General features: G+C 39.2%; 1 protein-coding gene and 1 long non-coding RNA gene across 2 annotated transcripts in view; one reads left to right on the plus strand and one right to left on the minus strand.

The window, feature by feature from the left end:
• Positions 1-106: 106 nt before the first annotated feature.
• chrna1 (cholinergic receptor, nicotinic, alpha 1 (muscle)) lies at positions 107-15,631 on the minus strand. The gene is made up of 10 exons (XM_038736822.1): positions 15,577-15,631; positions 7,583-7,725; positions 5,126-5,170; positions 4,352-4,461; positions 4,053-4,248; positions 3,736-3,973; positions 3,004-3,227; positions 2,793-2,907; positions 2,451-2,575; positions 107-1,720 (listed from the first exon to the last, which is right to left on the minus strand). The coding sequence occupies exons 1-10, from the start codon at positions 15,629-15,631 to the stop codon at positions 1,592-1,594; spliced, it is 1,380 nt and encodes a 459-aa protein (XP_038592750.1). The 3' UTR covers positions 107-1,591.
• Positions 5,165-23,503, plus strand: part of LOC119916857 — a 42,312-nt gene continuing 23,973 nt past the window's right edge. The window contains exons 1-2 of the long non-coding RNA XR_005447177.1: positions 5,165-5,509; positions 5,666-5,802. This is a non-coding gene — a long non-coding RNA (uncharacterized LOC119916857). The remainder of the gene's footprint in view (positions 5,510-5,665; positions 5,803-23,503) is intronic.

A 23,503-nucleotide genomic window follows, 5' to 3' on the forward strand; every position in this document is an offset into this window, starting at 1 on the left:
ATACAAACAATACACCAATAAAGAAAGATAAATTAGTAATGACTTATTTTTCACTATTTCACATCTACACAACTGCAAATATAAAAAATAAATGAACAGCACAATATGAGAGCAGAACTTTATTCATTTATTCATTAAACCAAACTAAGGGTTTCTTGTCCTAAGGAACAGCAGCAAAATAAATCAAGTTGCCTTCAGCTGGTTGCTGTTAACAGGCAGTAACACTGCTGCTGTGATATTTCAAAATTAAATTTGATGGATTTTTTCACTTCCATTGTTTTACAATCTTCCTTTGCTCTGTCACTTGCTTGTTTTATTTGCTATGCAATTAAAGCAAAACGATTCTTACCAGCTTTAATCCCATGTTCCCTAAACAATGAATCTCCACGTGGAAGAAGTGACAAATCAAAAGTGTCAGAGAGGAGCAGCATACCAGCTTGGTGCAGCTTTGAGATGGCTGCCCGAGAACAAACGCCATGCCTCCCTTGGCTCGATATTCACCGGCAACTTTACCTACAACAGTTTGTTGGTTTAAGTTTTTTTTTTTTTTTTTTTTTTAACAGATTACAGATTTTCAACATGTGAAGGACTGTGTTTGAAAATCCTTTATGCAAAAAGTATTATTCAAAATGAATGAGCTCTTAACAAACTACAACTGAGTTAAGAGAAACTTACATGCATCAGTAACAAAGCAAACCTTGCCACTAACTCATGAATAATTTAAACAATTCACAACCTTAAACCATAAATATATATGAGAAGTTTAGAAGTCCAATGAGTGTCAGGCAGAACAAAACAATAAAACTTCCAGGCAGGAAAATGTCTTGCCTGCACTACAAGACGAAGACTATGCCATCAACGAGACTCGGCCTATACAGCTGGAAATGGAATTGGATTACAGTTAAATACAGTTAAATTAGTGGCTCTGTTTCAAACAAGCTGAACAGATCTTCGTCCCTTTCCTGTAACATCCAAGTCCGGTTTTACACAGACATTCACGCTAAGCTGAAGCTTTCAACTGACCCACAGTAATGGGATGGAGACAGGGTTAATTTTCTATTCACTCAAAATGTTAATAGAAAGTACTTGTATTGACTAATTATATAGCATCCATTCTCAGTTAGTCTTCAGTATGGTAGAAATTAAAATGTTCTTATGCTAATGTTTTTATTTTAACAGGTAACTAAATGTTCTGACTCAAACCTTAAAACAAGCTGCCAAAAAAGACAAAACAAAACAAATCAATTATTACTGTTACTGGACTTTTACACAAGAGTCAAAATACACTCATAGAGCCCAGTAGAGTTAACAGCAATAAAACACTGTAGAAAACAAAAACAATAGAAAAATTCTTAGTGACGAACCATGACGAAACTCATGCCTTTAAGATGCATGATTTGCCTTCAAGTGCAGTCTCCTCAAATACACAACATGTCACTTCACTACAGCATTTAAAAACCAACTCAAACTGTGTGAGAGACAGAGCGGGAAAGAGAGCAAGCACAACCTGAACCAATCCAATGATAAAAGCTTTTCTGATGTGTGACGTACATCTTGATAATACACATACTCCTTTATGCGTCAGGCCTCTCTACAGCATGTTGAGCTCGATGAGTCTCCCAGCAAAGACGCCGACCGTCCCGATGATGCACACGGCCATGAAGACACAGAGCAGGATGTGGTCCAAAACCATGGCAACAAACTTCCACTCCTCTGCTGCCTGGAATGAGATGAGATGAGATGAGATGAGGAGGCAGGAAAGTCGTGTTTGAGATGCAATATGCTCGTCTTATTAGCAGGATATTTAAAAAACTACAGCAACACATAACATAAATAAATAAAGATTATCCCTAACATTTATTACATGTAGTTATGAGGTCTCACCAAAATAATATGACATAAGGCAGTTTAAATAAAAAAAATTGTTATAAATAGTACTTTGAACAAAAGTACAGCTGATTATGTCAGCTGTTTGCTGTGTTTTGTGGTGTTGCCAACAGTCGAGTTGCAGAGTGCCCTCTGGTGGACAAACCATGCAACGACAACATTCACAATATGATTAAAGGATCCCTCTCTCCATTTGTTTTTTGTCAGCTGTTGTAAAACACAGACACCGATTTATCTGCAATTAGCTCATATCAGCCAATAAAATTGGGCTGTAGAACATATTTCAATAAAATCAGATGTAAAGTTAAGAAGTAGTTTGACATTTGGGGAAATATGCTTATTGGCTGAGACGAGATTTACATATCAACACGGTCCTCAGGAAGTCACTGTGAAATTTCATTTCATTTTTGCTTCTGCACTCACATTTTAACATTCCCTATTTTTAAAATACAATATTTTGACTCTTGTTTAGTTTAAAAAAAATAACTACATGGATGGCTGTCCAGCTAAACTTGTAGAGGTTCATACACTTGTATCCATTATTCATGCAGGTGTTGTCTTACATTGTTAGATTCCTCGTCTGATTTCATTGTCTCAGCGATGTACTTCACCCCTTCTATTGCGCTGCGAACATCAGGATTTTTAGTGATGGGAGACTGGTAGGTGACACTGGTGGGGGTGGGGTTACCTGCAGAGGAAGGGGCAGGGACAGATTGTAGTTGCGGGTATACACAGAAAGATATTGCACCTTTTATGATGCTCTGTCTTCCATAATAATAGTAATCATATTATTGACTTATTTAATGTCACTATGACTCTACTGACAGTAACATCAGCAGGTTACACCAACACGCCCTCCAGAACATACGCATGTCCTACGTCAAACTTTCTGTGTGTAGCCTTGCCTGAGATGTCAGAGATGTCCATGTCAGTAGGGAACAACCTCTTCTGCCGAATTTCCTGGCTGGGCCGCTTCATTGTTGAGAAGAACATCATGTTGGGAATGGTTTCGATGAAGACCTGAAAGACGGACAGATACAGGTATTAATACATTTTTTATCATTCACAAACAACAGCAATGACATTTCTTGAATTATCTCAGGTAGATAATCAAACCTTGCGGATCCAGGCGGGCATGGTGTGCGTGCTGGGCGAGCGGTGATGTGTGTTGATGACAATGACAGTGATGATAATGGAGGCGATGACAAACACCATTGTGAAGAGCATGTATTTCCCTATGAGAGGAACAGCGCTGGAGGTGGAGGGGATCAGCTCCACAATAACCAGCAGGAAGACAGTCAGAGACAGCAGGACGGAGATGGAGAGAGTCATCTTTTCACCTAGAGAGATGGACATTCAGGCTACTTTCACACCACAGGTCGTGATGCCAAGATTCACATTTCTGCCTACATTACCTATTATTTCTGCCATTTTTATACAACCTGAATTTGAGCTATATATTGCCAATGCATTTCTTTAAATCATAATCCCATACTGCATTTTGAACTGCACTTTGGCTGTTAACAAAAAGGGCAAACCCGTAGTGTTTAGATTTAAATATCTCTGATGGCAGAAACTATTGGCCAGTTAGGGCTTTACAGATGAACTGATAAACTAACTTGTCAACATTGGGTTAACATTTCAGTGTTTTCTGTATGCTGTAATGTTACAGAATCACCCCTGAGGGCTACAAGCAATTCCAATCTGTGAGTTCAAATAAAAGTCACAGGGATACAAATCCTACTGGTTACTGGAATGGTCATACCAATGTTATTTAGTCACCATCAAAGTTTTAGAAAGATTTTGACAAGTTTCTATGTACTTCAAAACCCTCCAGGATCTACGTACCAGAGTCAGTAGGTAGGTAGAAGACCAGCCCGGTGAGAAAAGAGAACAGCATGCAGGGAATGATGACGTTCACAATGAAATAGAGAGGCAGCCGCAGCATAAGGAAATGGTAGGTAATGTCAAGGTATGGTGTGTCGGGACAGCAGGTGTAGTAAACCCAGTGTTTCCAGCTCCTGTAGTCCTTTAACACCCATTCACCCGACTCCATAAAGTTACTGAGGTCAGGCCGATCATTGTCCTAAAAGACAGAAGAGTAGTAAATAATGCACTACAATAGCAACAGTTATTAAAAAGTTAAATTTATGAGTTACACTCACTGGGTTGATGACGACCAGCAGTCCATCATAGGTCCATGTTCCCAGTTTCATGCTACAGTTCTGCAGGTCGAACGGGAAATGGAGGACAATAATCTCACAGTAACTTTTAAAGATGGCCGGCGGGTTCCATGTTATCATCCCGGTGTGCTCCAACAGGACTTTGGTTTCATGGATGATGGCGAAGTCACCATCAGCACTGCAGAGGAGGAGGACAGGGATAGAGGAGAGGAGAGGAAAAGTGTGAGAGGAGCAGCAAGATGTTCAAGGACATTACAAAAAGAGACAGTGAATGTGTTTACTTGTTGTATAGCACCAGGTCAGGTTTCCATATGTCGGTTGAAGGGACTCTGATCTTCCTGACGCCTCCGTATTCATCTGGATTCCACTTCAGGTTCACATCTAACCATTGCTGGGGTTAAAATAGGAAATGTTTAGCTAACTGTGTCTACTAATGTACTGATAACGCTGTGTTCAGTTGTTTTATTTCCATGAGGAGGAAATTGTCATTTAAGATTCCTAGTCACTTCATACAATGTGAAAAATCCACCATGTCACAAATCCTCCCTTATTCATATTACAAGATCTTATTTAGATCACCCTCTACTTATGGAGATCATTTATGTATGATTTAATTAGTGTGATATATTCACCAAGTAAATATAAAGCATGGATCTTATCATGCAGCTAAGTATATACCTTCCACAGCAGATTAATTGTTAAAATCTATGATAACTAGATTTTGATAACTTAGGCTACTACACTGTTGGGGTCACAGGTGTGTCAGCATTAATTCATAAGGGATTAGTTTACATGAACAGAAGCACTCTGTGTTTTTTGGTAAAACATTGCTTTATGAGTAAAGCTAAGCTTTGCGTGGGTTCCTAAAAATGACAGTAATTTAATGAGACTGAAAAGGTGTGTCTAACAAATATGGGACCTAAAATCCAAATGTTGTTAAATGGACCCATCTATTGCAATGTGGTGTGAAAATCTTGTGATTGTTATTGGGATTTGTAAATGAATGGTTAGCACAGTTTTGTTGTCAAGAATTCAAAAGTCAAATTCAGGCCTACCTGTCTGAGACGTACATTACTGGTCACAATCTGGTTAACTTCATCCTGAGAGATGCAGAAAAGGACACAGACAGAAGCAAGTAGCTTATATTTTCTGAGAGATTTCACAACAAAATATAATTAACAATAAAAAAGCAACTGAAATGAAACACTGTCAACTGCAAAGAAAATGAGAGGCAAAAGTTTTGCTCCATTTCATCTTGAAGGCCAAGCAGACGCGCGTGCGCACGGACGGCGTAAAAATGCCCCGCGCGAATGCGACTTGGCCGAAAATGTTTTCTGCTCAAACAATAGTTGGAACATAAAGTTTAAAGGCAAAAAACAATATTTTTGGAGACGGATACCAGCAACCCTTTCCGTTAAAACATGCCAGTGGCGTTAAAGGTTTGTTCAAACGTTTGTTTCTTCGGTTAATATTAAAGCTAGCTAACGTTAATGTTAGGAAGAACGGCTGGTTTTGCTAGCAGCAGTAAGTAACGTTAGTTTTTTTTTTTTTGTCAACGCTGCCAACTCTAGCTAATTGTTGTCCACTATCGACAGGTTGTGGGAAAGCTGGTTATAACAACACGAAGATAAAGGAGGAGAAAACCTTTCCAGTTTTGGACTTTCAGCCCTGGTCAACATCTTCACAGAACCGGAGCTTGCCAGCTAAAGACCCAGAAGGAGAGCTACAAACAGTAGGAGCAACTCATTTTTATTTGCGCTCTGATGGTGTTGTGTTGTTTGTGTTTTGTGGCCGCCGTGCTGAGCCCGCATGCGTGCGGTTTTGACCCTGGGTGTGTAGTATGCGTGGCCGCCGAGCCTAACCTATCGTCTGTAGGCCACTGTCACCTTGTTGCATTGTGTTTTCATTAACTCATTGTGCCTGTTTTGCATTTGGTTGGGCGATGTGTCATCAAAGTGGGTGGAAAGGTGTGACTTTCTGTCTGCGAGTGACAGATTCATTGACCTTAACCTTGTTTCTTGAGTGAATTGCCGATTAGGCCAGTGGAAATGAGTACTGGATTTGTTGTAGAATGTATTCTGCTGTTGTTTCACATCACTTCATACATTTACCCTGTGTATTGACTGACATGTTTTTAATATAAGACCTGCCTTGTTTATTTCAGTACCATAGCTCCACATATTGTTATCCAAAACTTGCTGTGACCTTTTGTCTTGTGAATGGGACTGTTGGCTTATATTTTGATGGTGTGATATGCTTTAAATTAATTAGATAAATTCCATATTTAACTTAAGACATTGGCAGTTGTTGACACAATGATGCTATGTTACATATTTGTAACTACTACAAATAGTGACTGCCACTACCATTAATGGGCAGATGGTGGGATGCATAGAAACGTCTGTGTGTGTGTGTAGTATGGCAGTCTGATCGACAATAAGTTGAATTTTTATTTCCAACACTGAGAAGACACAAGGCCACAAAGACTGTTTTTCCTTCGCAAACTGTCAAAGTTTAATGTTAAGACCCTCGTGACCTTTTTTTATAAGTCATACATTGAGTCTGTATTAACATTTTTGGTAATTTGCTGGTGTGGTAATATCACGGTCACCGTAAAACTGCTCTTTCCAATATTGTGAAAGTCAGCAGTAAAGTTCTAGGTGTCCAGCAGTGTAGCCTCACTGACCTGTAAAACAGACAGGTAGTAGTTAGGAAGGCCAAATCAATTATTTCTGACAGCACCCACCCCCTTCATTTGCAGTTTCAGATTCTACCTTCTGGTTCTTGGTTTAGATTGCCCCCGGTAAATTGCAATAGATATTCATTCATTCCGACTGCAATCTCCTTTCTAAACTCAGTCCGGAGAAGTAGATAAATGTAACAATTAAATAGTGATGGGGTTTTTATAACATGAATGGTACTTACGTTGATGATGATGGTGATTGTTGTGGAAATGTTGCCGTCTATTGCTACTATATTGTTTTTTTTTTTGATGAACATTGCTGGCTGTTTCTTTTTAACATATGGCCGTCGAATAGGAGGACTATTTATTTATTTATTCAGAAATGGAGCGCCTAATTCTGTAGCACTTTAGCACTTATCCATCTTCTCAATCCTGTTTTATGCAACCAGAGTCTGCAACATTTTAGTATTAAAATTTTTTCATCCTTTTATGTATTTTGGTCTTGTATCTGTCTGTCCTGTGTCTATGCCTTGCTGCAGAACCAATTGCCCTACGGGGACAAATAAAGTTTAAGTAAGTGAGCCACAGCATGGTATGGACAGCCATATTTACAATCCATCAAAAAAGCTTGTCTACTGCTGCATTAATTGGATGCCCTGTTTTGGACCTTGTAATTCAATTAGAATATTTTATACATTTACTAAGCTGTGTTTTTAACTTGCAGTGCACATGTCCCATGGTTTGCAAGTACTACAATGCTTTACTGAAGCAGCAGGTTTGGGTTGAGATAGTAGATTTTGGTTTTACCACCTTTTTCCCACTCCCTTACCACACTGATAAGCTGTATTAGCTGCAGTCCCACTGTAACCACTACGGCGTCTTTGAAGTGGTTAACTGGACGAACCACCTTGTTGTAACCAGCAAACAGGTTATTCACCAGACGAGTCTCGTCCTCTGAGCAGAATACTGGACCTAAGACACACAGACAAACACAAAAGTTCAGTCAGGCAGTCAGACTTTATTTTGTTACATACTCTTTTACTTCATGAGTGTCATCTTCTGTACATTTTGCGCAGGGAGGTCAGATATCAGTCAGGTTGAGTGATCAATAAGGAGAGGAAAACAGATTTGTTTGCGGAGGTGGTGGTGTGCAGGAAACACACTTAAAAAAATGTTTAAGTAGACCTAATGTAAGTGATGTACTCTTCATGCAGTACACAACCTCAGGTTCACACATTCAGAACACATTTTATTTTGTGCTCACTTTAGATAAGGTACAAGTGAGAATGACATGTTACCATGCTCTGCTCAGCTGAAGCCCATGTCCCCACAAATGTTTTCACACCGGAACTGAAATCGCAGCTGAAGCGAGAGTGAACTGTGATTCACACACCAAACATTGCCCTGGCAACTTGAAACCCTTCAGAGAGAGAGGGATAAGGGATACTTTATTTATATTTACTGGAAGAGAGAAAGACAGGAAGCTAGGGGAATTATCATATGAGACGGGGACAGGCGGATGCAGACAGATAAACAGTAACAGCAGTCATGTGACTGGCATTCCATATTGGTGAAAAGCCTTCGCAGTGAATGTCCCACGAGCCGTCTAAGCACTACGATCAAGTCTGTTTCTGTATAAGTCCTTGGAGCGAACGTAATCTCAGTGCTAAGAGGGTGTTTGGGAAAATCAGACCTGGCCAATCCACTTGACATTATGTCTGGATCAGTTTGAGTTCAGAACAGTTAACCTACATTTAACACCTCTTCATACAAAAGGTGTTTCCAGCTAGTTTATTTTATTTATTTTTTTAAACATACCTTTTATGAGCCCATACATTTTTGGATACAAAAAATGTCTTATTTATGTATTTATTAATTAATTCATGTATACTTTTCTTACTCATAGTGAGCGTGTCTAACCCACACAGGCTTTTCATTGACAACTCAGTTGAACCACAAGCAGATAAACATCTGTAGAACTGCTGACCTGTGTAGGGAGCTTTTATGAAACTGTGCCACGATCTTCTACAGATTCATTTGGAAAGCACTGCATTTTTGGTTGTTTGTTAGATTCTGCAGTTTTATAATGTGAAAAGTGGGTGTTTTGTGAGGCTGGGTCGGTTACTGCAATAATATGGCACCTACCACAGTAAAACTGTACTCATTTCAAGAAACAAAAGCTGTCCTGGATTTCTGGGATTTGACCTTTCTGTCTCTGGAAAAATCCCAACAGTTTATTCTGCCTACATATTACATTATCTTCTAAAATCAGCAGACTGGATGATGGCAGTAGTCCAAACTGCAAGCCACTTTACCAACAATAAATTATGATGATGATAATAATATTGGCCCATCAAGATACTGGTCTGGTTCTACCAGAAACAATGGCCGTATCTTTTGTGGAATTGCCCCGGATACTTTCATAGTGTCCAACAGGTTGGCCACCTTCTCAGAACAGAACTAACTGTGTCTTTATCTTGCCTGCCACGTGTAGGCAGTATTACTGTGGTAGGCGATACTTTGTCTACACACTACTACACTATTGCCTATCAGCTTTGTTCATGTAATGACAGTAAAAACGTCACATATTTATGTTATAATATGACCCAGCAGATTATACATGCTAGCCACGTTGTGACCCAACTTACATCCTTTGCATGTTATTTCTGGAATCTGCTGGTGATCCACACTCAGCCTGAACTGAGAAGGCCAGGATCTTGTTACAGTTAGACAGCATAAGCAGAGGACACACACACACACACACACACACACACACACACACACACACACACACACACACACACACACACACACACACACACACACACACACACACACACACACACACACACACACACACACACGTCTTTTGGGATCTTTCTCAAAGATGTGGATGAGGAGTGTGGTGGTGTTGTTTGTATACAGTTGATGTTCATTTCTCTGGCTGTCTGCAAGTGTCTGTCTGTCGCTGGCTGCTTGCTCCCTGTCTGTTGTCCTGCTAGCACGCTTTGATCTGGTCACACACAAAAATAGAAGGGAGGCGGGACAGAGCAGCCACTTGGAGCTGTCAGTCATTGCCTGCTCTCAACTCCACTGCAAAATAAAACCCGAAGGCTCTTACCGTTTTCTGCCACTTTTTTGCTGAAATGTAACACAAGTGTGGGCGTGGAGATTATTTCCAGTTGCTTTTGAGTCTATGATGGTATTGTGGCCCTGAAGCAAGCTTTTGACCAAATGTGATTACCTTGAGTCACATGACAGACTGGGAAAATGATGTTGAGGAAAGTGAATCAGTCCTACTGACAATGCATTTGAGCAGGGTTTCAAAAGAAAAAAATTGGTAGCCATTTACTCTCAAATTGCCTCATCTGTTGTCGTTCGCAGTGGCCTTTTCTAATTGTAGCATTCAGTCAAATGGTTGAATGGGTTTGGTTGGCTATAGATATCGAGTTTCTTATTCTGATTATTGAAATAACTAAATTATCTTTTTGGCTCTACTGCCAATGATGGGTAAACTGAGAACACATAACTGGTAAAAAAAAAAAATATATTTTTGCCTGCCATAAAACTGCATCATGGACTTTGACTAAGAATAATGATCTCATATTTTTATATTCAAACTTTAGCATCACTTTAAAGAGACAATTGTGAACAGATAACTTTGGATTTACAACCTTTATTCTGAAATATCTGAAATTCTATAAAAAGATAATTAAATGACATTGTTGCCTCATCATCAGACATGCATTTGTCACCCATATTCTCAAAACCTGAGCAACAGATTACAGATTTTGTTCATGGGCATGAAGCTACACAGGGGTGGTGGCACAATGGATAAGACACCTGCCTTTGGTGTGAGAGAGACCTGGGTTCAATCCCCCACTGTGACCTATCCATCATTGTGTCCCTGAGCAAGACACAACCCCTAATTGCTCCAGAGGCGTGCGACCTCTGACATAAATAGCAATTGTAATTGTCAGCTAAATTAGTAAATGTAATGTATAAACTACCAAATTCAACATCGCTTTAAAGAGTAAGACACCCACATTCTGCTAGTTTCCTCCATCCTAGCATTTTTAAAGCAACATTATGTATTAATTTTATCTTAAAATAACAGCTTCAAAATGATTTTGATGTTACACTGACTTATAATAGGGAGAGTGGCGTCTCTATTATCGCCACTCTGGCCCCGATAAGTAGAGCCCGACCGATTTAACGTTTTGCCGATATTATTGGCCGAATTAAGCTACTTGCTTATATATGCTTGATATATCACCATCGTTGTTTATAACAGCCGATATATGACTATTAAAAAAGAGAAACAGAGTCAGATCCTTCCCTCATGTCATGAGTGTTCCATAGTTTGCCCACCAGGGGGTGTGCTGCAGCTCCTTTGTTGACAACACTGCAGCACCACAGAACAAAACATCAGCTGACCGCAGTCTACGGAGCTCAGAGCCGCTCTGCCGGAGCTACGGAGAGTAGCTCCTGGTAGCGCTCACACTCGGTGTTCCCAGTGAGTAGGTCATTTGTCACGTCAATTACATGACTTAAATAATAAAAATAGCCCTCATCACTTCTCCTCTTTGGAGACCTGACTTGATTACCCTCCCGTTTTTCACTGCCCTCTCCAGGCTCAGCAGTGATTTAATGTGACGGTAACCTAGTGTTGGAGGCTACGCTGTCTGGTCCTCTCAGTTCTCTCTTAATATATTACTTCTAAATATTTTCTAACATCCACAACAGCAGATAACGCTGCCTGTTGCTAAATTAGCCACAAAGCTAATGTCGTGGTTATCGGTGGAGGGGGGCTAACATCAATGAGCGATTAAAGTGTAGTGTCTGTAGTTACAGTCGGTGTGTCAGAAATTATTAAACCAGAGGGGACTTGTGAATAAACGTGAGCTGAACAAGTATCTAACACACAGTTGCAGATCCTTGTTGTAGACAGTCATGAAGTATTAGATTAATTCAAGGGCAGTGTTTCCTCTGCATCACTGTCATAGAGCCAGAACGTGGTTAGGAAATAGTTTCTGTAGCTTTGGATAGAATTAACAGAGTGCAGGTGATAAACTAGATCTAGAAAGTAGTTATAGTGGCAGATTATATGTAAGGTAATAACTATTGCATGACCAAAAAAAAAATCTATCGGCTATTGGATTTTAAAATCCTCAAATCAAAATCGGTATAAGACTTAAACTCCATATCGGTCGAGCTCTAGCCCGGAGTGGATGTTAGCTTCGTGGCACCTGGCTTCGCATGTGACGCTGGAGGTAAGGAGTCATTGACCAGAGTGACTTAAGCCACTTTTCGACCAAAAGCCCCGGAGACTTTTAAGTCCCCGGATCTCTTTTCAAGGAAGTAAAAGGTTCTTTCCGCCCACTGTTGTGATTCCACTATGGTCTAAAGACCTGCGAAGATTAGGCTATAGGCCTATACGCCGTACAAAGCGATGCACAGGCATCATTATTTGTAACCACTATCCATGAGCAAAATTTATAAATGAACATCAGGTTTGACTGGAATATAATGGAAAAACTATAGGCTTTGTGTGACTATTAAAAACAGCTGGTTTTGTGTGGGAGTATAATGAAGAGACACACGATAAAGTTTGAGAGAAAGCAACACAAAAATAAAATTGCGACAATTTGGAAAGTTATTTCAACAGCCGACAAGAGCTGCAGGACTGCAGCTGTTCCGCTTGTTTTGTAGAAGAGGAGACCGACTTCGGCTCTGTGTAAAAGATTCCTGACTGGAAACACCGCTGCACACTGGCTGCTATTTCTGAGCAATAGGCTATGCTACATTAATGCCGACGTTAGATTTCAGGCTGCAGCACTAAGGAATATCTTCCTGAGCCTTTTTTTGTTTTGTAGATTAATCTAACAATATTTTTTTAATCAATTATTTGATTAATTTAACGCTTAATTCATCTATTATTCTAAAGATTTGTTTTAATTACTCTCTCTTGGTTATTATAACAATTAATTTATCCAAAATAAATATCAACAAATTGTCTCATTTAATATTTCAATATTTTTTTCAAACAACAACCTGAAAAAGAGACACAAAAAACCACATTAGAATTATGATAATAGTAAAATTAGTCTAATTTCCACACTAGTGCTGTTTTTATGATATTAATAATGGTAGACTCTATCAGAAAAATAATGGACCTCAAATTCACAATGATTGCTGTGACACATAGATTAATTTAAACACAGTATGTCAACCCTTTCCCTGAACTGGAGACTCACTGTTTTTACTTAAGCACTTGACTTTAGACTTCAAATGGTTATGACTTGGATTTATGGATTAATATGCAGTAAGATGATCACAAATGTCAGTCTCAGATTGAAATAACAGTCTGTAGCCCATTTCTCTCTCTCAGAAAATGTAAAACAGGCAAACGTTAGATGACGTATAGGGTAACGTTAGGTTACCATAACAGACATTCGTGTTTTAAGGCTGTAATCTCTTTGTTATACTGACATACAAGCTCCACCTAGTAAATATTTTTCAAAGTGGAGGTAACCTCTAGATTTAAAGACCTTCAAATGATTTACTGAGCACAGTTTTATTGCACTTATCTGCAGTGATGCAGATAATGTCCAACTGGTGGTTTACAGGCAGCATCCATTCATCCTGACACACCACCTCTATCTGGCCATCACATCAGTTCATCAGCTGCGGGGTCATAAAATCAAATGACTGAACTGGTAATCACTAAGCATTGAAGTAAAAATCTGGGGGATTCAGGTATGCTACTATAATGAATACACCATTTATATTAAAAATAAATTGGCAGTTGGGTAAAAAGATCCGACTAATTCTGGCCGCACACAAAAGAATAATTGGGCCTATTTTGAGTTCGATTTGCCTCTCCAAGTGCAACAAACTGATGACGACAGTCTGCCTCCATGTTTATGTCTCAAATCACATTTCATCATGCGAGTTTCTGTGAGATCTCAAGACCGTACAATCACTACTTTGAAATCATTTAGTACAAACGCATGTGTGGTCCTTGGTCTTTACTGAATTGTCTGGTGTGTGCATTCTTAAGATTAAAATATTAAAAATCGGTTAAATCTGTTGTTGTCTGTGGTATCCCACGTATTTAAAATTGGTTAAGATTTGAAAATCCTCTAGTGTGCACCAAGCATAAAGCACTTACAAAATGTAAAACACTTTCTATTAAGACCGGATCAAGACTCTGCCAGCATTTTATTCAAAAATGCATTACCTTTTGATTCCAAGTCTTCCTTTTCAGAGCTGTTAAATCTAAGTGTTTAGGATCTTTGTGAAGATAATATTTATAGGTTATATTTTGACTTTAATCTGAAATTGAATGGCCATGTGATCAGCACAGAGGACAGTGGGTAATGCCCCAGCTCTTGTTCCTTCTACCTAATTTCATTTCTTAAATCATATGTTCTCATTGAGATACTGCCAAAACCCCAATGCTTTATGGTAGCTATGAGTGGATCATGTAATTTGATGTTAAGTAGCCCTAGGTGTTTTCAGTAATTGAAGTCATGTTCTCTTCATTTGTTTTTTGCTGCCTACCAGATAAACCAGTCAGATTATGTTGTAATTACTGTCTGTCCTTCAGAGCAGAGACGTAGCATGGAGTATTTTGCAGGTATCAGTGGATGACGATAAGCAGACCATGAAATAATGCATTTCATGGGTAAAACATTTGTCATATAATATGAGATAGAAATTAATTTAAGAGAATATCAAGCATTGAAATATGGATGTCTTACAAATCTATGAAGTGCTGCATGCTTTGGGGAGGCAAAGTAGGCCTGATGGTTAGACTGCCCAGTACTTGAAAGGTCACTGGTTTAATCCCCCCAACAGACAGTGTGTGCATCAACAAGCTGCATGTGTCCTGTTCAAGTGTCCTTGAACAAAGACACCAAACCCATACCTACTCACTGATAAATATAAATCACTCTTGAAGAGGACATCAGTAAATGACTTAGAAATGAATGCAGCAAGGAATGCTAACAATGCTGATCTGCCTTTTTTAAGGGTACCTAAAGGACATACGCTAATACACGGTCTGTTCTGGAAGTGCTTTGCACAGAAAGTAACAGTCGATGTTACTTCCGTGATGTATGTAGTAGATAAGAATCACGATACTTCTGCGAATTAACACCTTGCTTGCTAATATTGTATATACCAGGATAGCTGTCTCTTTTTTAATATGTCTGGTTGCGTAAGGCCTGTGTGGGGATATTGCAAATCAATGAGCAGTCTGCTTTATGGCAGTGTTGGATATTTGTGATTTTGGCACTTGTCAGGTATTTAATTCACTGCATTAACCAAAGCCAGAGATTTCTGTCTGGTTATTTTATCTATAAGCTGTAGTACAACAAAATGCACTATAGAACGGTGTATATATCGATATTGTGAAATACAGTTATATATAACATGATAGAAGATTTTATTAATATTTCCTACCCTTTTTCTCTTAGTTTCCAGGCCATATGTGAGGAAGCTGTCTCCAGTTTCTGAATATGGCACTCCACTCACTAGTACAGTTTCTGGAGAGATCAGTACATGATCCACAGAGATCATGAATTTAGCACTTAAATATACTTAAATATACACATAGTCTTTATTGAAAATATAACTGCCTGGATGATGGCTTTCGCAAAGAAACTTCTAAATAGTTTAGAGATAATTTAGACCTTTAGAAACAACATGCCAATCCCCCTTTCATATCAGCTACAACATGCACAAAAACATAACCAAGAAGGTTGAAATATCAAGACCTCCACACACACAAACACACAAACACACAGGAAGACTTACCGGCAAATACACAGAGAATCCATGCCAGCAAGATCTGGACCTTTGAAAGATTCATATCTCCACCAGATGTTTATGAAATTTACAGCTTCCGTTTTACAAAGTCTTGTTAACCAGTTAGCAGGTCACAAGCTAACCTATTAACTGACTTTCACATAGAAGCAGACATATGCAATAAAGCTGTAGCAGTTACTTTGGAGTTAAAGTGAGTCCTGGGAAGGTGGCTCGGCCAGTAAGTGAACTCTGTCAGCTCTGGTTTCCACCTCCCCCACCCAACAATATCCCAACCTCTCAGCACACTTCAAGGCAGTGGAGACAGCTGGGTGTGTGTGTGTGTGTGTGTGTGTGTGTGTGTTGAATATACACAAATCAACAGTCATCATTTCTCATATGTGGAAGTTTTTCTTAGGGTGATGTGTCCAGCACAGCATCTTATATCAGTGATATAGAGAAGCAGGCCACAGTAAGAGGCATAAAGACAGACAGTGGACAGGAAAAGAGGAAAGACAAGAAGATGGACAGTGAATGGGTCAGGACAGAGACAGACACAGGGTGGCAGACAGGAGGACAGCTGAGAGCTGTCACTGATGGAATGAGAAGCATTTCCACACATGCTGCTACCCTGAAACACACACACACACACACACTGTACCCACCACCCTGCCAGCATGCATGCCATGACAGGAAACTCACCAGTGTTTGTGTCAGACTGAACAACTGCCCAGTTTTACATCTTTCAAGTTTTCAATGCGTATTCAGGTTTTATGTTGTTAAATGATTACTTATAAGATTAGAAAACTTTTTAGCTGTTGGTGTGAGTGCGCTATGAAATACTACACTATGCAATAACTTCAACCATGCATTTTTCAAAGCACAAGTCTTTTATATTACTTTTGGCTCTCAGAGCTTGTGATGCGCATTTTACATCACTGATTGATTGATTAATCAAAAGAAAAGTCAAGAGATTAATAGCAAATTAGTTTTTTGATCCAGTCTGCAAGTTAGGTTAATTAATTAAAAACCATGCAGTGGAAATTAAATTTGCAATAATAAAGGAAAATCTGTCACATGTTGGAAGCCAGGGCGATGTTGTTATGTTGCTTTTCATCCACTGGATGGCACGAAGCAGCTGAGGAAGCTCAGCCCAGAGCAGAAGCCAAGAGCATCAAACCAGGAACTAATATTATAAAAAAGAAGGGCCTGTGGGTCGATTTTCTTGTCTGATTAATAGAGTGAAACCAATTGGCTCTAGCTATTATGGTGCCTGTAAAATAGGAACTACAAATGGTAAGCAGCTCAAGCTTTTCAAGTGGCAGCAGAAACATACCCTTTATATTCTTCAAATTTAAAATTTTAGTGCTAAACAAATAAAAAAAAGTTTTAGATGTTCCTCGGGATAAATTTGTAGTGAGTGCCACAGGAGAATGCAATTTACAGTGGAAGCAGACATTTGTAAACACAAGAGCCAAGAGAGTTGTACTTGAAGGTAACTGTAATAATAAAGTGGGCAAACCACAGCCAATCACATGACATTGTATAAAAGTTGCATGCAGTAATGCATCGTGGGCAGTGAACAGGTTCAGCTCATGTAAATCTGCCATTTCATCTATGCTGCCAGCCTCATACTGTACTGTTAAATACAACGATTTAACTTCTCGTTCTTAAAAACTTTACGACAAGAGTGTTCACGACTAATGGACCTTTCTCTCCCAGAACATTTTCTAATATTTTTACTTGACATTAAACTGAAACGGAATTTGACTCTGGATTGTACATTGCTCACAATGTGCTTACTCATACAAAAATAAAATACAATCAGACACAGACTTCAGTGTAGACAACACAGATATACACACTATGAACAATAACAATATAGACATATTGACAAATAGGGCAGTGACCAGAGTGCAAAGGATGCAGGAGTATGTACATGTCGGAGGTGGATGTGATATACAGGTACATATGTATGCATACATGTACACATTGCAATGAAGCATAGTGCAAAGGATGCTGGAATAAATAAGTAAAAGTATTTTGTGCAGGAGTAATGACTTGAGGTAGGTGGATTTGGTATATAGTATCTATAATATGACAGTATAACAGTATGAACAGCACTGAAATAGAGAGTGGTGAATAAATAATAAGTGTTAGCCAGGAAACAGGTGGCTGATTAGAGGCAGAGTTATTGGGTTATTGCACAAGAATTGTTCCTGACACCGTGAGTCAGAAATCAGCTATTCGTTTGAAGGCATTAACACAAACATGAATTCAGCAACTGTTGTCCCCACTAGATGGCGGTACAAGACTGAGAAACCACAGCACAGGGAACAGGGCTTGGTGATATTAATGCCTACACTAGGGTGGATGTGTACATATAATTGTGTAAATGTGTGTTCCGGTCTGTTTGCCTAGTTTTCTGTCTGTCTGGCATTCTAAGGTATGCTTCTCGCTGCCAGTCTGTACATTTGCCACCAATTGGCTTTTCTTTCTCTCTGCTTGCCTTCCTGTCTCTCACTTTTCTCATTAGCCTTTGCTTGTTTTCTTCCCTGCCTCTTTCTCTGTTTCTGTTCAGGAGACGGACACTGACACTCTTTCCTCATTCACACATGAGGGTGAAAATTGAGACTGAATTGTGAAGGAAATATGAAAGAGCACTTTGAGATGAGAAATGTAAACCTTATATCCGAATTGAATGGCACGCAGAATGTCAGTATTTCCATACCCACTCTGGCCTAAAATCATCACCTGTAAGATCGATGGGATGCTATCAATCAAGACCTTGAATTACCAAATAATCTTTTAAAAAACAAAACTTCTTAAAATTTGCCAATTTCTTCACAGTATGTTCTCTTCTTTGAAATGGCAGAATAAAACTTAATTTACTTGGTGATGAAAAGGTTATTCTGTTGAAGAGAGGAGCTTTCTGCAGGAAATTGACAACAAACCAGTAACAACTATTTATGCATTCAGATGTTTTTGATTTACTGGACTATTCAGAGGTTGGATTTACTGTATTGTTTGTGTTTTATACTTGGGCCATGTTTAACAGCCGTGATTTAATATGCGAGAGCTTTATTGAAATGTATGAATTAGAATATCACACGTAGAAGTGTTTGTCTTAATTGGCAAAGACAAGATTTTAAGTTGATAGGGGAAAAAGTTAAGGCCTTTGCACACCAAGTCCATGTTTTTCATCCAAATATGTCACACATTAGAAAATAAATACAACCTCATACTGTGTCAGTACGTTTACACACCGACTCCAAAACTTTCATCAGTTTTCGGAACAGGTTTGATTTTCTGCGTTTTTCGCCTCTGTCAAAAGCCTTGTTTGACCGCTCATGCAAACGTCCTCACCCAAAGTGGCATGTGAAAAGCTGATTCACTTCCTCTCCCAGCACCAAGGATTTTACAGCCATCAAAGTAAAGAACTTGGAATTGAGGATGGTAGGTACCGATCGTAAAACAAAAGTTGTACGAAAGTTTAGACAGTAGTGATTATGCTCTCGGCAGCCAAATGATTTATTTGCCTTGTTTTGTATACTAATGTCAGCTGAAGCAGTGAAGAAAATGTGGCCTAACCTGTGGGAGACATACATCCATAACAAGAGAGAGGTACAGAAGAAGTGGACAGAGGGGCCAGCAAGAAAAAGAAGTGGAAGTATAGGGAAGTAGTTTCCTTCTTGAAATCTTCAACAACAAAGAGACGATAACGTTAGCCTATCCAGAAATGCACAACAGCAATTATGATGCCTATGGCGGTGTGCAATTTAATAGCCGCACAGTAGCTATCATTTCATAACTCAGATTCTCTCTGCTTTCAGCAGGTCAGATAGTAATATTCAGGTGGATGATGACAAGGAAGAGGATGAGGACGGCGTGCAGACAAAGTGGGAGGACAGCTCAGCCCCTTCAGGTAGCGGTGGCAAGGCGCCAGCAGAGAGTGGCGACAGCCTTTTGGAGGTTCTTCCAGTGAAGAAATGCAAGGGAGGAAATGAGAGAAGGAGCGAGAGACAGAGTGACAGCAGTGTCAGGCCTTGCAGGAGCTGCAGACAGATGAGGTGTCCACCTTTCACTCCAGCTTGGCCCCCTGCACGAGGAGGCTCACCCCAGAGGAAAAATCAAGATGCAGGAATTAGTTCATGATTCTGCCTTTTTTTGGGGGAATCAGCAGTAGTTTCCCCAGGATCCAACCTACTGTAATAGGTTATTTATTTATTTATTTTTCTTTCTTTCTGTTGTTCCAAATTAGGATCACTGACAAATAAAGTGACTAACACTGATTATCTAATTATCGCTCAGTCGGTGGGATATATTAGGCAGCAAGTGAACATTTTTTCCTCAAAGTTGAAGTGTTGGGAAAAATGGGCAAGTGTAAGAATTTGGGCGACTTTGATAAGGGCTGTGAACTGGCGACAGGGCCAAGACTCATTGATGCCCATGGGGACCACCCACTTAACCTTGAAGGCAGACCATGTACACCATTCATGGAAACTGTAATTCCTGATGGTTCAGGAATGGTTTAAGGAACACAACAACTAGTTCAAGGTGTTGACTTTGCCTCCAAATTCCCCAGATCGCAATCTAATTGAGGATTTATGCGATGTGCTGAACAAACAAGTCTGATCCATGGAAATCCTATCTTGCATCTTATGACTTAAAAGGATCTGCTGCGTGGTGCCAGATACCATAGCACACCTTCAGAGGGCTGGTGAAGTCCACGCCTCGACAGGTCAGGGTTGTTTTGGCAGCAAAACAGGATCCTACACAATATTAGGCAGGTGGTCATAATGTTTTTGCAGATCGGTGTATATGTTAAATGTATCATATTCTCAAGTAGAGGTGCTGATGTTCCCACAGTTGTTAAATGAACCCAGACTGGAACACTGGAGGGGAAGTGGGTGTAATATTTCACCCATGCAGATGCTTGGACATAAAATCTGAAAGCTTTCAGATTAAAAAGAGCTGAAGTCTCCAGCTGGCTGAAAGATGTCTGAAGAGCTCACATTCCAGTGGTTGGAATCTAAGAAGACCAAACAGGAATATGTTTAACATATGTTGATTTAAAATGTTGGAGGCTTGATGGTAATCTAAAATGATTTTATATATATATATATGGAAAGTTAAAAAGAAAGTGAAGAGAGAGAGGAAGAAATACAGATATATTGTAGATCTTTTGAAACCAGAACAAGCCTTTAAGGTGAGCGCAGCTAGAGATTTTCAAAATGAGATCTATTTCAACGGGTTTTGTAAAAGGCCTTTGTTTTGAGACACACCATCAGGAGAATTTAAAGTGTCCTTACTAGGCACAAAAAGAAATCCATTTCAAATTGTTATGGTGTTTGTAAATGTGTAATGATTTTGTGTAAAGCCAATGCTGCCTTAAGAGGATAGTTATTTGTAAAGAAAGGAAAATGTGTGGATGTCTTCATGAGTATTGAATGTTTAAAATGTAATACAATAGAGAGCACAAAAGATGGAAGTTATATAAAATAAATACTATGCAAACGTGTCTAGCAGGGTGGACTCGCGCTGTCAGGAGGAAATTGTGGGCAGCAGGAAGCGAAATTAGCAGAGAAAGACTACAGATGAAATGGAGACAATTGCCATCGAAAGTAGCCAGTCTGCTGTTGTGTCTTGGAGCAAAACTGAATCTATCTGCCTCCAAAAAGCTTTGTATATGTTTTAGACTTCTTCCTTCTCTTCTTCATCCCTGTCAGGATCACTAAATTATTATGTTCAGGACTACAACATCCAGATCATGCCAAGAAGATTTATTCAGATCCAGATACCTGGCATGAAAGCATTCCTGTTCAACATTTGAACCACATGTTCCTAGCTTTGAATTGAATTTTTCTGATGTACTCATGTCATCCGCTTTATCACAAACACATTTTAAATAAAGTGCAACTACCTTAATGCTAAATCTGGAAGAGAACTGGAACCTCTTGGCAAGACAAACCTTCTCTTGACTGTTTGAGTCTGACTGCTTTGTCAGGTGAGCTCAGAGTCCTTTCACACAGTGGATACTGAGCACAGGCCTGCTTTTATGACATTATGTTATGACTACTGACAAAATTGTTTATTTTTGACTGGTAGCTTTGTATAAAATTATATGCTTGGACACAAATGTTTAAAACATTTTTGCTGCTACTTTTCCACTTCTTGCTGTTGCAGTGTTTTTACATTGCACGTTAACACAGTGAACGATACTGCTGGCCATGCTTGACTCCACATCTTCTTTATTACTTTATTTAGTTTATTTTGCCGTGTGAAATTTTAATGTGAGAATCATATTCCACAATCATGTTCATTGTGATTGAGAAGAGTAGAATATAATGTTACGTGGGCTAGATGGTACAGACAGCTGTGGTGTTTACCCTAAAGTATAGACGGAAAGCAGTTTGATCTGATAGATCTGTAAACACAGGGCCAATATTTTTCCAGGTTCTTGCTTTACTTTGATGGGTAGCAGAGTATTGGTAGATATTGGTATGATCGTACATGTTAATGTGAAATAGCCACTCAAGAGCAAATATGCCAGAAAATAATCCCCTTTGTCTGACTTTGGTGCATATATATATTTATTTCTACATAGCTGAGATCCATTCAGATGCAGAAGTGTTAAAGGTATTGAATCATTATTAGGGGTTGACCGACTTTTTCAGTGGCCGATTGTGATGCTGATGGCCCCTAACAAGACAAAGAAAGGTAACGCTAACATCGTTCCACAGCAGCCACACTGACAAGTCAGCCTGCAGATGTGTCCAGACATTTTTTATTTATCAGCTTCGTAAATGCAGGTATCAACTGATCCCAATTATCTCATAATGCCAGATATTGGCCCGATTGATATATTTATATCAGACATGTTAAAAAAACAAAAACAAACGACAAACAATTTAAAATAAGCATACATTCAAAATAACAACAAAAACTAAAAGATATTTAGCAACCAAACATACAATTTATGATTGCCAATAAAAGAAAACTTCTATTTACATGTTTGAAAGGGGTAGGAAGAAGAAAAACTTACCTACCCCTTTTAATCTCTAAATAATGAACTAATAATTAGCAACATTTAATGTGCACAGTACAAAATTATCCAATCAATTTGTGCACCCACTCAATATATATTCACACTCCCCACCTACTCCTGGATCCCTGAGAATAAAAGAAGAAAAACCCAACTAACAACCCTGTTGTTAATCGTCCGGCCAGCCTATCACTTATCAGTTTGAGCTTGTTGTTGTTATGTATTCGTATTCCAGGTGAGACAGTGAACAAAATGGACTTTGTTAGTAACATGTTCAGTAGCTTCACTCTCGGACTCCACAGCATGGAGTATTGACTTTGGCATGGTTTGAAAGTAGGAGAAGGAAGGAGCGACGGGAAGAGAAATTTAATTTGTTTCTGTTTCAGGGCACCCCCTGGCCTCCTTCTTTTCCCCTTTAGTGAGTTCTGTGGAGATGATTCTCTGAAGCAGCAAAAAGCCTGACCCGCTCTTCTGTTTAAAAGACAGTATTTGATGGAAGGGAATTCAAAAGACAAATGTCCCCTTGAACAGGCCCCAGGTGAGAAATGATTACTAAGTGTAAGTCCCCAAATGATAAGAGTCCTAGTATATTTTAATTAGCCTGGATTCTTGGTTGCTATATTTTAAGTCCTTGTAAGATGAGAGCACTGATGTGTTTTTAATTTACCTACATTTACCAAGTTTTGGTCCCTGATGGACAAAATGTAAAATGACTGGGTCTCAGGAAGCACAGCAACATTTACCTAGTTTGGTGATAACATGAAGTTTTGTTTTTTTTGCTTGCATGTAAACAAAAGCCACATGAATTGAGAGGTGTCATTTGGATGGATTTGTTTCTGCCCAGTGGGGAGGGCAGAAATAAATCATATTTTACTCCTTGTGACTTAAACTAAG

The sequence above is a fragment of the Micropterus salmoides genome, unplaced genomic scaffold, assembly GCF_014851395.1.
Source record: "Micropterus salmoides isolate LMB-PRFRI ecotype aquatic unplaced genomic scaffold, ASM1485139v1 Ms_hic_scaffold_22, whole genome shotgun sequence".
Lineage (NCBI taxonomy): Eukaryota > Metazoa > Chordata > Actinopteri > Centrarchiformes > Centrarchidae > Micropterus > Micropterus salmoides.